Genomic DNA, 13758 nt, shown 5'->3' on the forward strand with positions numbered 1-13758 from the left:
CTTTTATTCCATAGTCCCTCATATCTGAAGTCAGTGAATTCTGCTTGTTTTGAACTCTTCACTGTTTCTCCAATTCATCCCATCTTTGTTCTTGCTGCCACTGTTCTAGATCTAGTGCTGGGTGTTGCTCTCAGCTCTTCTGTGATTGATCTCCCTGGTCTTGTGCTTTTCTTCATGTTGATTGTCAATCTTAAATATAAGTTCTTCTCCTTAAAACCATGTAAAACTCTTGTTACCTACAAGTTCAAGTCCAAGATTCTGAAACTTACGGTTATTCCCAACTCTTACTCATCCTTAAAGTTTCAACATAGTACCTTCTTTAGGAGTTTCAACTACCCCTCAACAGTTTTGGCATTATTTTTCTAAAAACAAGTCCAATACCCAGAGTTCACCTTTTAAGAAAGGAATGAAGAAAACCAACCCAAATATAGGTGAAGTTTCCTCCTACCTAGTAAAAGTAGACAGGTGAAGTCTAAGTGTGGTAACAGGTTTAAAGCTCCATTGCAGTAAAGCTTATTACATAAAGAAAGAATATACACTCTGGCAGGGAGGATGATATTATAATAGCAATATATAGAAAAGCTAGGAGTCAAAGGCGGTGCCATTCAAAAGTCTCAGTGAAGGTTTACTCACCCCTATTGCCCAGTCCTGGCTTATCCTGATATAGATGGATGTATCAGTCCCTGATTCCATTAACCATTCTTATGTAAGTTAAATCCTTTTGCTTATCACACAGTGATATGGTTAAAATGTAATAAATGGCCTGAGCACAGTGGGACATGCCTATAATCCCAACTACTTGAGGGGCTGAGGCAGGAGGATCACAAATTTGAGTTGAATCCGGGCAATTTAGACCCTGTCTCAAAATTAAAATAAAAAGGGCTGGGGATTCAGCTCCGTGGTAGAGTGGCCTCTGGGTGATTCAATCCCCAGTACTGAAGGGGGAAAAAAAAGATTAAATAGTTTGCCCTATAGGGAGAAAAACTGCTGCTAGTTGTCATGTAAATAAATGAATTGGATTTATGTACAATTTTTTCTGTTAGTCTGAGTCACTGAATACATATGAAATACAGTCGTATTTCTGCTCATTAAAACTGAGGATTAGATTCATAAGCAAACTGCATTCACTAAGATAATAGTACCTTGTAACACTTCCTGGCTGCTAGTTAGCTAGTTTTACTGGTGACACCATCTGTCATCATGTGTACCACTTTATGCCTGCTTTGTTTAAAATGGCCTGTGCAAATATTTTTCTTAGGCTTATAAAAATACTAATATTTAAATGACTTGGAGAAATGAATGAAATGCTAAGTGGTCTTTTGTTGCAGTATTGTTTTCCTTTTTTTCGGGGGGAATACTATGGTTTGAGCTGAGGGACACTTTACCACTGAGTTATATCCACAGCCCCCCTTTTTAAAAAAATATACATTTTATAGTTGTAGTTGGACACAATACCTTTATTTAAAAAAATTTTTATTTTTTTAGTTGTAGTTGGACACAATACCTATATTTTATTTACTTATTTTTATGTGGTGCCGAGGATCAAACCCAGTGCCTCACATGTGCTAGCTGAGCGCTCTACTGCTGAACCACAACCCCAGCTCCCCCTGAACCGTTTTTGTTTTTTTTTTTTAATTTTGAAACAGGGTCTCCCTAAGTTGTTGAAGTTGCCAAGGTTGATCTTGAACTTGTGATCCTCCTGCCTCAGTCTCCCAGGTAGCTGAAATTATAGAAGTGCCACATCTTGCCCAACTCCATGGTTTTAATTACCAAGCACATTACTATAAATTTGCTAGGCCTTCATTTTCCCTGGCTAGTCCTACCCTCAAAATCCATGAGACAATGCTGAATTTCAAATTTATTCACAGTTAAATGATGAAGTCAGATTTCATTCTCCCTTTCTAGATGTTATGCAAAATAACAAACCATTTATTAAATACACACTATATGTCAGGTAGTGAGTGCACTGGATTATGGTTAATATTTTTAAAATATCCCTGCAGAGTATTTTTATATAGATGAGAAATTTGAGACTTAAAAAAAGGTTAAATAACTTTTTCATGATCACAGCTAGGAAAATAGATTGAATTTGAACCCAGAGCTATTAATTTCTGGAGGCCCTTCTCTTACTAGTAAAGAATGCTTGCCCAGCACATTTAGTTATGTTTAAATAAATGTGTATTTTAATAATTATATTTGTATTTTAAACTAGTTACTTTTAGACTTTTTTTTTTGCAGTGCTGGGGTAAACATAGGACTTCACACATGCTAGGCAAGTGTGGTATCACTGTGCTATAGCTCCAGTACCCTAATTTAGACTATTTTTTTTTGGATATTTTTATTTTTTGGGATTTTTTTTTAAAGAAGAGTATTATGGATTTTCATCTATTTTTACATAATTTCCCTGAGATAAATTCTTACATAGTTATAACAGCACTTCCTCGCTCCTAAACTAAATTTCTGTAAGAATGTTGGTTCATACCAAAGGTCTATTTATTCAGTATTTGCTATTAAATATGTGGCTGTTTCTTTTAAATGGTTATGTATTTAAGGCAGCACCGTTATCCAACAAAATCTCCCACCCTTCCCCAAATGTAAATTCTGCCTGTTCAGCAGCAGCAGAAGCTCTGCATTGTTTCCCCTTAGAAGTGTGAACTGAAGGGGACAGACATTCCTACTGCTTATTGAACGTACTAAGCTGTGATCTGCCCTTGTTGTATTATTAATGGCACCATGTTTTTATGTTGCAGATGGATAAGAGCTAGCAAGAAAAATTCAGGACCATGATGGCTCAGTTTCCCACAGCTATGAATGGTAAGGAGCTTTGTGCTTGTGGCAAGATGAGTAGGATATGGGCTTTTCTTGGTAGAGATTTAAAATATTTGTGTAGATAATTTTTCTTGACCTTAGAAATATAAAATTGAAATATTCTTGTTGAAAATATTAATTAATAATTTATTTCAGAACACTGCATGTATCTCCCATTAGAATATTATGCACTACATTTCACATATCTAATAAGCAAGTTCTGCACTGTCATCTGGAATGTGTGCTTGTCATTGAACAGTTAAGAATAACTTGTCATTGAACAGTTAATGATATTGTGTTTTGTGCATAAAACTGGAGGACAAAAAACAGAGTGTTGTTAGGTGAAGAGTAAGGATGTTTTTGATAGTGTGATGATTGAAGACAGATGAAACCAATAAAAATTCATTTACTAATACACATATAAGATTAAGTTTTCCCTTTACAAAGCATTTTATATGCTGACATATATAATTGCTTAACATGAAACATTTTAAAAGAAAATGTGTAAGTAATTTTAGTAATGAAAACTTTTAAAGCTTATGTTCTGATTCTAATTTTTTCCAAATACAAATAAGCTACCCTTAATTCTTAAGTTATTGTGAATATTTTTTAGAGTTGAGAAAAATGTACTAGATTTTTAAATTGCTAAAAATTCTAGATACTAAGTTATTAATGTTGTGGTAAATTTCATTAGCTAACTGTAGGTAAATATAAGGTTATAGAGAGTAAAGTCAATTTTTTAACATTTAAATTGAAAACAATAATATTAAACATTTTTTTAAAAAAGAGGGAAGAATCACCATTCCATCATCTTCACAAAGCAATTCTGTTTTGATGCTACCATTTAGTGTAAGGGTATTGTGATTTTTTTTTTTCCCTTTTCAGAACTATTATTTAAGAATTTATGTAAAAAAAGTCTTTCATAAGTCCCTATTATTTTGGATTATCTGTCACCCATAGTTGAACTTAATTGTAAAAAATTATCTACAGATGCATTCTTAAAAGTTTTTTTAGAAAAAGGATTAATGTAAGCATTGCTTCCATTGTGGAAATGGTGTGGAATTATGGAGATTGGTGCCATAGATAAATTTTTAATATTGAATAATAATTTTTTTCCATAGGATGTATATATGTAAGTTTAAATTAAGGCAGTAATTTTAGTAACATGCTCTACTCAAGTTTGAGAATTTCCATGCCTGGTATGAAAGAGTTTACATTAAATACAGTTTAGTTATAAGTTTCAACTTCAGGTTTTACAAACAAAATGAACATTAAAAAAAAGCAGGATGGGCCAAGGCTATAGCTCAGGGACAGAGCACTTGCCTAGCATGTGTGAGGCCCTGGGTTTGAGCCTTAGCACCACATAAAAATGAAACAAGTAAAATCAAGGCATGCTGTCCATCTACAACTTAAATAAATAAATAAATAAATGGAGGGGTTGGGGTGGTGGCTAAGTGCTAGAGTGCTTGCCTAGCATATGTGAGGCACTGGGTCAATTCTCAGCACCACATAAATAAAATAAAGGTCTACCAACAATTTAAAAAATGTTATAAAAAATAATATTGGAAACAATTGAGATATTCAATAACAAAAGAATATCTTATGTTAATAATGGTCCAAAGTGTTAGCTTATTTAGAAGTATTACATAAGAAATAAAGATAGTAGTTGTTTCTTTTGAAGAATTGATAGCAACAGAGATTTGTACTTTCCTACTAAGCTTATAAAGTAAGTGAAGATTGGAAATAACTTACGTATATCTAATTTAAGTCCGGTTCAGGAGCTTATTGAAAACAACACTCATGTATAGCACAAAGGCTTCAAAAGTGGTATTTAGTCTTCTAATCAATCCTTAGACATAGTTTGTTCAATTTTCTGATGCTCAGAGCTATTGGGACTTGTCTGTAAAGTGTGCCTAGACTCAGTTGTTTGTCTTAATGCTTCTGATATAGTCCTCCAATTTTTCCATGAATATACTTTTGCTGAGATGAACTAACTCCTTTAAAAAATTTTTTTTGTAGTTCTAGATGGACAGAATGCCTTTATTTTATTTATTAATTGTTATGTGGTGCTGAGGATAGAACCCAATGCCTCATGCATGCTAGGCAAGTGCTTTGCCATTGAGCTACAGCCCCAGACCAAACCAGAGCCTTTTTATTTTATTTATTTATTTATTTAAATATTTACTTTTTGGCTGTAGTTGGACACTATACCTTTATTTTATTTATCTATTTTTATGTGGTGCTGAGGATCAAACCCAGGGCCTTGCACTTGCTAGGTGAGTGCTCTATCACTGAGCCACACCCCCAGCCCCCAGATCCTTTTTATATTTCTTTGGCTTACTACAGAACTGTGCTATTGTAGTGGCCTCTAGCCCTTCAGTTTCAATTCAAATTAATAAAAATAAAATAAAATTAAAAATTCAGTCTGCATTTCAAGTGCATGAAATAAACACATGTGGCTAGTGGCTACCATATTGTACAGTGCAGATATAGAAAATTCACATCATCTCAGAAAGTTCTTGTGAACACATATTCTTTCCTTAGTCTCTTTGCTTTACTTCTCATCTCCTTAATAGACTTACAAAGGGTGACTCTACTACTGGTGTCTTTTAAGCTGTCTTTAATCATGGTAGGCTTGCTTTCTGCTTTTCACAAATTTGATAAAATTGAAAATTCAAAGGGCATGATAGGTGAGCCTTCTGATAAATGTTGCTACCAGTTGATAGTATAGTGTGAAGTGTCTTATTTCAGCTTAAAATTGTGGAGTACTGAAGACTGATTAAGTGAGAAAGAAATTCTGAAGCCTGTTAAAGGGGCTGTATCCAAAATCTGGAATAGGGGAGGAGGCAGTGGCAATAGGGACAGCCAATGAATTTAGGAAGAAAACATATTTTTAGAACTTTATGTCCTTTTTAGAGCTCAATCTTTTCAACTGTGTAGTTAAGAAATTGCTGTGAATGGATCTGTAGAATCAAGTAGAAAATTGTACTGCATTTATAAGTTGTTTTCTTTTTTCCCCCGGTACTGGGAATTGAACCCAGGGTGCTCTACCATTGAGCCATATCCACAGCCCTTTTATTTTAAACTTTGAGAGAGGGTCTTACCACATTGTTGAGGTTGGTCTCAAAATTGTGATTCTTCCACTTCAGCCTCCTGAGTAGCTGGGGATTACAATTGTGTGCTACCATGGCTTGCACAACCTAAGTTTTTATTCTTCAAGTCCCTACACCATGTGGACCAGTATTCCATTGTATTTTAGAGATTTAAATTAGTATTAAGTCAACATGTATCATTCGACTGTTTAAACTAGAGAAAAATAACCCCTGCAGGCTATTTCTTTTTTCTTTTTCTTCTTTTTTTAGTGGACACAATATTTTTTTTATGTATTTATTTTTATGTGGTGCGAGGATCGAACCCAGTGCCTCACACATGCAAGACAAGCACTGTACCACTGAGCTATAGCTCCAGCCCCCGTGTAGGCTATTTCTGATATTTAGTTATTACAACATATAGGTAAGATATAACATGTTTTAATTATGTGCTTTCAGAATTATGTTAGAATACTGCCATTTTATCACCTGGCTGTGTATATTTTTATATGCATACAAATAAAAACAGGAATGACACTACTCCCTGTATAGAATCTAGCTTATAATAGTTGTTAGAAAATGTGGGTTTTTTCTTCTGCATTGATCATAAGAATGTTTAACAGAGCCAGTAGGTGAGAAGAGAATAAGCAACAGAAATCTTTATGAAAATACCACATTCTCAATTTAGAGATGAGTTGGGGGAAGGGGATAGAATATCAGTATATTCCTAACATGATTATCTGAGAATGTGAAGGGTTGTTAAGCTTTTAAAGGAAATATTAGACATCAGCCCCCAAACTTACGTGTGTCTGCCTTTCTCTATGGCCTCTGTATGGCTTACAAGACAGAATTTTTTTTACTTGAGTTGCAAAATAACAAACTTGGCTCTTTCAAAGAATCTAGTAATTACATATTCTAAATAAGAAAAATTGGAGTAACTATTTTTAAATAGGCTTTAAATTACATGTGTCTCCCAGTTTTGTTATTTCTGTGTTATTTCATTTTCTAGAAAATTCTTGGTGCATTGATATCTTTTAATATGGCCATTTGTTTTGAAGTGTTCAAATTTGAAGATTATTCATCTTTGTACCCCATAAACATTTGTTGAATGAATGAATATGAAGGAGTCAGGTAACTAATTGTTCTCATAAGGAATTAAGTGGTTAACATTAACAGGTAGGTTGAGTTGGCCATGTGAAGACAGGTAGCCAAGGAAAAGGAAGATGTAGTGGTACACAAGGTGTCGTACTGTGATAGGATCTGTGCTGCTGTCCTGATGCAGCAGACTGTTTTCATCTTAGGACAGCAGTAGTCAGTCATTGCCTGGGGATACACAGCCATGGATGTTAGGGCAGCTCAAACCTTCCTAACCAGTCTCTCCAGACTTAAAATAGTCTTAAGGTTTCTGACTAAAAAGCCTGTCAGTATTATCTGGCAAGAGTACCTTAACAGAAGGAAAAAAAATCCTTAAAAAAGTTGAATGCTTTACTTCTCTCTTTTTTTCTTTTGGTGCTGCAGATAAAACCCAAGGCCTCATGCATGATAGCACAACACTCTACCATTGAACTACACCCCCAGCCCTGACTTCCCTTGGGATAGGGTTGAGTAAAGAAACTTAACTTACTGGGTTGGGGTTGTAGCTCAGTGGTGGAGCGCTTGCCTCACATGTGTGAGGCACTGGATTTTATCCTCAGGACCACATAAAAATAAATAAATAAAATAAAGATATGGTGTCCACCTACAACTGAAAATAAAAAAGGAAAGAAAGTAATTTACCCTCCATGTGGCAGGCATATATTATTTATTTGTTTGATTATTTAATTTGGGGTGGGGCATGCTCATTATGTTGTCCAGGCTAGCCTTGAACTCATGGGCTCACGTTATCCTCCTTCCTTTTTTTTGGTACCTGGGATGGAACTCAGGGGCACTTGACCATTGAGCCATATCCCCAGCCCTATTTTGTATTTTATTTTGAGACAGGGTCTCACTAGGTTGCTAAGTGCCTTGCTTTTTGCCAAAGCTGGCTTTGAATTCGCAATCTTCCTACCTTTTTTTGTTTTTTATTATTGTTTATCATTATTTTTTTATTCTATATATTTGTTATTTGTGACAGCAGAATGCATTCTTAACAGCACCTCCCCCTCAGCTGCTGGGATCACAGGCGTGCGCCACCACACCCAGCAGTAAGGCTTTTCTTACATGTGTTTCTGCTTAGGTTTCTTTTTCACAGGTTAACACTATAAATGGTGGAGATTCTTTTCTAAGAATTTGTTGAGAATAGGAATAACATTTTATACATCTTTTTATTGTCAGGTTTAGCTTGTTCTAGTGAATGGTATACAGTAATTGTTCAGTAGAAGTTAATTGAGTGAGTGAAACTGTTAGGGCTGTGCTACTCATGGTTGGTAGAGCTCTGTTCTTTGTGTCACTCACAGGTTAAATGCTGTCTTTAAATGGATGCTTATGAGTCATAGTGCATTTTAGAATTGAGCATTCTCACATACACACTATTTTGAGCACTCCCACTTACACACTTTAATTTGTCTTTCATATATATTGTAGGAGGACCGAACATGTGGGCTATTACCTCTGAAGAACGTACTAAGCATGACAAACAGTTCGATAACCTTAAGCCTTCAGGAGGTTACATAACAGGTATATTTATAATCGTGTTTATAATTTGTTTTAGTTTACTTGTAAATTATGCTCCTTTTAGGAACTGATAAATTTGTATTGATAAAATTCTAGAATTTAAAAGGAAAAAAAAATAAGATAGTTTCTTATTTTTCCCGAAACTATCTTGATTTGTTGTTTTGAATTTGGCATATAGAAGATTTTTTTTCTTGACTCTTAAATGATAGTCAAGAATTTCTGCTTAATTATCTAGTTTTCACATCTTAATATTATATCTAAAAGTTTTCAGTTTATTTCTTAGATCCATTTCCTGGAGGGTAATCTAGAATTTTTTTTCTGGAATGCATTTTTATAATATTAGTTTTTTATCTTTGAGACTGTGCAAACCATTGATTGTTGATGCTAGCCCTTGTTTTATAAAAAAGAGATAATTTAGGTGTGTCTTTCAAATTGTTTTCTAAAAATGAAACTTTTATTTTTGTTCCAAAGTAGTATAGCTTTATAGACAGTAATAGTCATGATAATAACAAATATCCTTCTTCTTGAATTTGACTAATGCCAGATTTTGTGATAAATATTAGCTGTTGTTTTACCTTGACAATAGCCCTGTGAGGTAGATACTTACGGTTGGTAAAACCAAGACTTCAAAATGTTATGGAACCTGCCTAATGTTATAAAGATGGCTAGTGTTGATCTGTGTTTTGAAATCTTTCACTGTGACTTTGGGAATCCATCCTCTTAACCATTATAGTTTGTTATTTATATTTCTCCTATAGTGACCTCTTTACCTCGTCTCAGGATTCGATAGCTTTGCTTACAAGTCAATATTATGGCCTGTTATTGTTCATGGGTACTGGTGAAACACCCAAAATTCCCGAGTCAGAGACCAAAGAATTTGTTACTAATAGCACATATAGCAACATGAGCATGAGCATGTTTCTTTTGGATTATTAGTCCTATAAAGATAATGCAGAACACTCAGAAAGATGCTGGACATGTATTAGTTTTGTAGCAAAAGACAAACACTGAACTGAGGGAACCCATCATCTTGTAGCAAGCAGTAAAGCAGATTTGTTATTTGTCTCCGTGGGAGACATTATCTCATTCCTCAAGCTTGCTCACTTACAAGCACCATTCTGAGAAATGACCTAAGCATGGAGGAATTAGGATTTTGCATTCTTGTCACATACAAGAGGAAACATAGATATATGCAAAAACCATGGAGGACTCTCTCTCTTAATACTTTTTATGTTAAAAGTACTTTTTGTGTTAAATGGAAATATTATCCCTAATTGTGGAAAAATCTAAGAAATTATGTAATCTTACATCACTGGTTGATATGTAATATCACTTCAGTTGTGATTTATGTTCTAAAACATCTTCTTAAAGTAATATAAATAATTTCATATTTGTATTTCTACTTCATTTACTCCATGACTGGAATTAAAATTTTAATAAATCAATAATGTGTTCCCATTGTTATTCAATGGCACTAGAGGAATTTATTTACTAATGACTACTTGGTTTATGTTTTTATTATCTTCAGGTGATCAAGCCCGCACTTTTTTCTTACAATCAGGTCTGCCGGCTCCTATTTTAGCTGAAATATGGTAAAATTTCTTTTTGTTTTGTTAACAAATGTACTTATGTTTCTGATGGCCTGTTGTTTTTTATAATATGGTGTTAACATTAAATTATTTTTATGTGTACTTGATTATTGTTAAGAATATTTTTCAATTTTATTGAGCACAGGACAATTTTCTAATTTTATTAGAACTTTTTTTCAGCCCACAGGACAATTTTCTAATTTTATTAGAACTTTTTTTAAAAGTATTTTTTAGTTGTAGTTGGACACAATATCTTTATTTTATTTTTATATGGTGCTGAGGATCGAACCCAGGGCCTCACATGTGCTAGGTAAGCGCTGTGCTGCTGAGCCACAATCCCAGCCCAATTTTATTAGAACTTCTAAGGAAAAAAGATGTATATATTATCCAGAAATATTTGTTAGGCTAGGATTGTGGCTCAGTAGTAGAGTACTTGCCTAGCATGTCTTAGGCACTGGGTTCAATTCTCAGCATTACATATAAATTAAAAAATAAATAAATAAAAGTTCATCAACAACTAAAAAAAGATATTTTTTAAAAAGAAATATTTAATTGGGCAGAATCTCAAAATTTTCTTTCTCTTAGTTTGTAGTGGTTAAATTATTTTGTCATTTATAAACTCAAAAGTAGCCCTTCACCTTTTAAAAAATTTATTCTCTAGAATATATGGGGTTGTGTTTTCCAGTGTATTTACAATAAATAACAACCACTACCCTTTCTTCCTTTCCTCTTAGAATATTCCTATACTTAAGAGAATGCCAAGCACATAACATGCATTTAATAAACATTTGAACAAACAAATAAATTTAAAATGATTCTATTCTTGAATCATTTCTGTCTACCTATGGGAATTCATCATATAGGTCTCTATATTCTATATAGATAGGTAGTATTTTATTAGATGCTGTATCTGGTCAGTGTTTCTTAATGTATAGGGTTTTTCTTTTTGTTATTCATATATATTTTTAATTAAGTGGTGATCTACTTGTGAATGTGAAGTCCTGGTTTTTATTTTGTTAACCTTAATAGTAATGTTGGTTTTCTCACCACCACCCCTGCCACATACCAACCTGCCTACCTCATACTTCTTTTAGGGCCTTATCAGACCTGAACAAGGATGGGAAGATGGACCAGCAAGAGTTCTCCATAGCTATGAAACTCATCAAGCTAAAGCTTCAAGGCCAACAGTTGCCCATGGTTCTTCCTCCCATTATGAAACAACCCCCTATGTTCTCTCCATTAATTTCTGCTCGTTTTGGTATGTATTTATTAATTAAGTTGTCTGTATTTGATAGTTCACCTTGATTACTAGAATAATACTTGGGGATAAGAAAAGAATTTTTTTTAAACACAAAATGACAAACCCCAAACTCCCAAATTAATTTTTTATGTTTAAGATAAGAAATATTAAATTCAATGTCATTGCGAGAGTGTCCATGTGTTCCAGTTTTCCAGAATAGTTCTGGTTTATGCCTTTTGTCCTGACATCTGGTCTAGTCAGTGTCCCCTTTCATAACTCCCAGTTGGGTAATAATTATATGCTCCCTTTAATTATAGTTGATCCTAAATATTATTCTCATTTTCTCTATGAGCTCATCCAAGTAGAGAGTAGGATGGTGATTACCAGAGTTGTAGAGGGAGGAGAAGGGATGACGATGAGAAAATGGTCAGTGGGTACAAAATTACAGTTACAGAGGAGAAATAAATTCTGCTATTCTGTTGCACAATAGAGTGACTATAGTTAACAGTTTTTTATTACATATTTCAAAATAACCAGAAGAGAGGACTTTGAATGTCCTCAGCACAAATAAATGATAAATGTTTAAGATGATAGATATGCTAAATACCTGATTTGACCATTACACAATGTGTACATGTTTCAAAACATTATATTGTACCTCATAAATATATGAAATTATTATGTGTCACTCAAACATCAAATAAAACAAAAAAAAATGAATAACTTGAGATTCACTTGAAAGCGTTTACTTGGGAAAATAATTTTAAATTATAAGAAATTATTAAGTTTCTATTAGAAATTTCTTTTAAGTTAAGTGTTAATTAGCACTGGATGTGGTGGTGCATGCCTATAATCCCTGTAACTCAGGAGCCTGAGGCAGGAGGATCACAAGTTTGAGGCCAGCCTCAGCAGCTTAGTGAAACTCCATCTCAAAATAAAAAATAAAAGACTGAGAATGTAGCTTAGTTAGAGTGCCCCTGGGTTCAATTTCCCAGTACCAATAAATGAAGGAATAAATAAATTAATGTTAATTAACCAACTGAATTGAGGGCCCAAACTTATAGACGTTGTGCTGTTTACATATTCATCAAAGATATGTTGATATGTTTCCTATTAATTTTGATTATCCAATTTTTTACTATATATGAGAAGCACTCATTTTGAATGGAACATTCAGTTAGCTGTCTGTGTTTTATGTAAACTAAAAAATATTCTGCTATATTTTAATCAGCCGACTTTTTGCCTTACTTTGCCTTTAAAATATATATTTATGCTGGGCATGTATGTGCATACCTATAATTCCAGCAACTTGGAACTCTGAGGTGAGAGGATCATGATATAGAACTATATCTTTCCTTCACTCCAGATGTTAGATCTTAAATACCAATTACACTGAGATTTAGAGATAAATACCAAATCACTATGTGACTGTATTCATATCTTGGGCTTAGTATTTTTCAATTACTATACAATGTCTTCACTTTGCTCCTTTAAAAGAATTTTCCTTGAATTCTAAATACATTGCTTATAAAAAAATATGTGGCATGCTTTCTTGCAAATAATGCAAATGTGTAAGTGGGTTTCTAAAGTATTTACTAATTAGAACATTTTTGTTTGAGGAGTGTGTGTATATTTGTGTGTGTATTCGTGTGTGTGTGGGTGAGTCAAGTAACTTGGCACTTGACTTACATAAACTTAGTTTTTTTAATGTTAAGAAAAACAATTGATCACTAAAGTAGTCTCTCGTTGAGGGTACTAATACTTAATTGGAAAAGGCTGCTTAGGTTTAATCACAATTAGAGAAGAAAATCTTAACTGATTAGTAGGCATCTTCTTAGTTCATATAGGTCAGAATATTAGTTTTTAAAGCAGTGATTTACCTTTCTCACTTTTGATTCAAGACTGCTTTAGGGAATTTTTTTTTTTTTTTTTTTTTTTTAAACACAGAGCCTTGTGCATGCTAGGCAAGTGCTGTACCAACTGAGCTATATCCCCAGGCCTGCTTTAGTGAATTTTTACCAAACAAATATCTTAATTTGTTTAGTTTGCCCATGGTGTTCCTGTTCACTGTACTGTGAACTTGCTATTTGGCATGTGCTTTATATTTGACTTAGTAGCACTGGAAAAATGTATTCTCTTTTGTCTCTAGGGATGGGAAGCATGCCCAATTTGTCCATTCCTCAGTCATTGCCACCAGTTGCACCTATAACAACACCCTTGTCTTCTGCAACTTCAGGGACCAGTCTTCCTCCCTTAATGATGCCTGCTCCCCTAGTGCCTTCTGTTAGTACATCATCATTACCAAACGGAACCGCCAGTCTCATTCAGCCTTTATCCATTCCTTATTCTACTTCAAGTAAGTGTCTAATGAGTCAGTATT

At 33.9% G+C, this 13758-nt stretch overlaps 1 protein-coding gene across 10 annotated transcripts in view; it reads left to right on the forward strand.

Annotated features, from left to right (window-relative positions):
• Itsn2 (intersectin 2) overlaps positions 1-13758 on the forward strand; it is a 126350-nt gene that overhangs the window by 19417 nt on the left and 93175 nt on the right. For all 10 annotated transcript variants that reach the window (XR_013429185.1, XM_005322591.5, XM_040271373.2 and 7 more), the window contains 5 exons: positions 2751-2814; positions 8460-8552; positions 10078-10141; positions 11233-11396; positions 13528-13734. Coding sequence is in view for 9 of the 10 variants with exons in the window: in XM_005322591.5 (XP_005322648.2) it covers positions 2784-2814; positions 8460-8552; positions 10078-10141; positions 11233-11396; positions 13528-13734 (559 nt within the window). In the remaining variant the exon portion in view is untranslated. Of the gene's footprint in view, positions 1-2750; positions 2815-8459; positions 8553-10077; positions 10142-11232; positions 11397-13527; positions 13735-13758 lie in introns of those variants that run through there.

Source organism: Ictidomys tridecemlineatus, chromosome 12 (assembly GCF_052094955.1).
Source record: "Ictidomys tridecemlineatus isolate mIctTri1 chromosome 12, mIctTri1.hap1, whole genome shotgun sequence".
Taxonomy (NCBI): Eukaryota; Metazoa; Chordata; class Mammalia; order Rodentia; family Sciuridae; genus Ictidomys; species Ictidomys tridecemlineatus.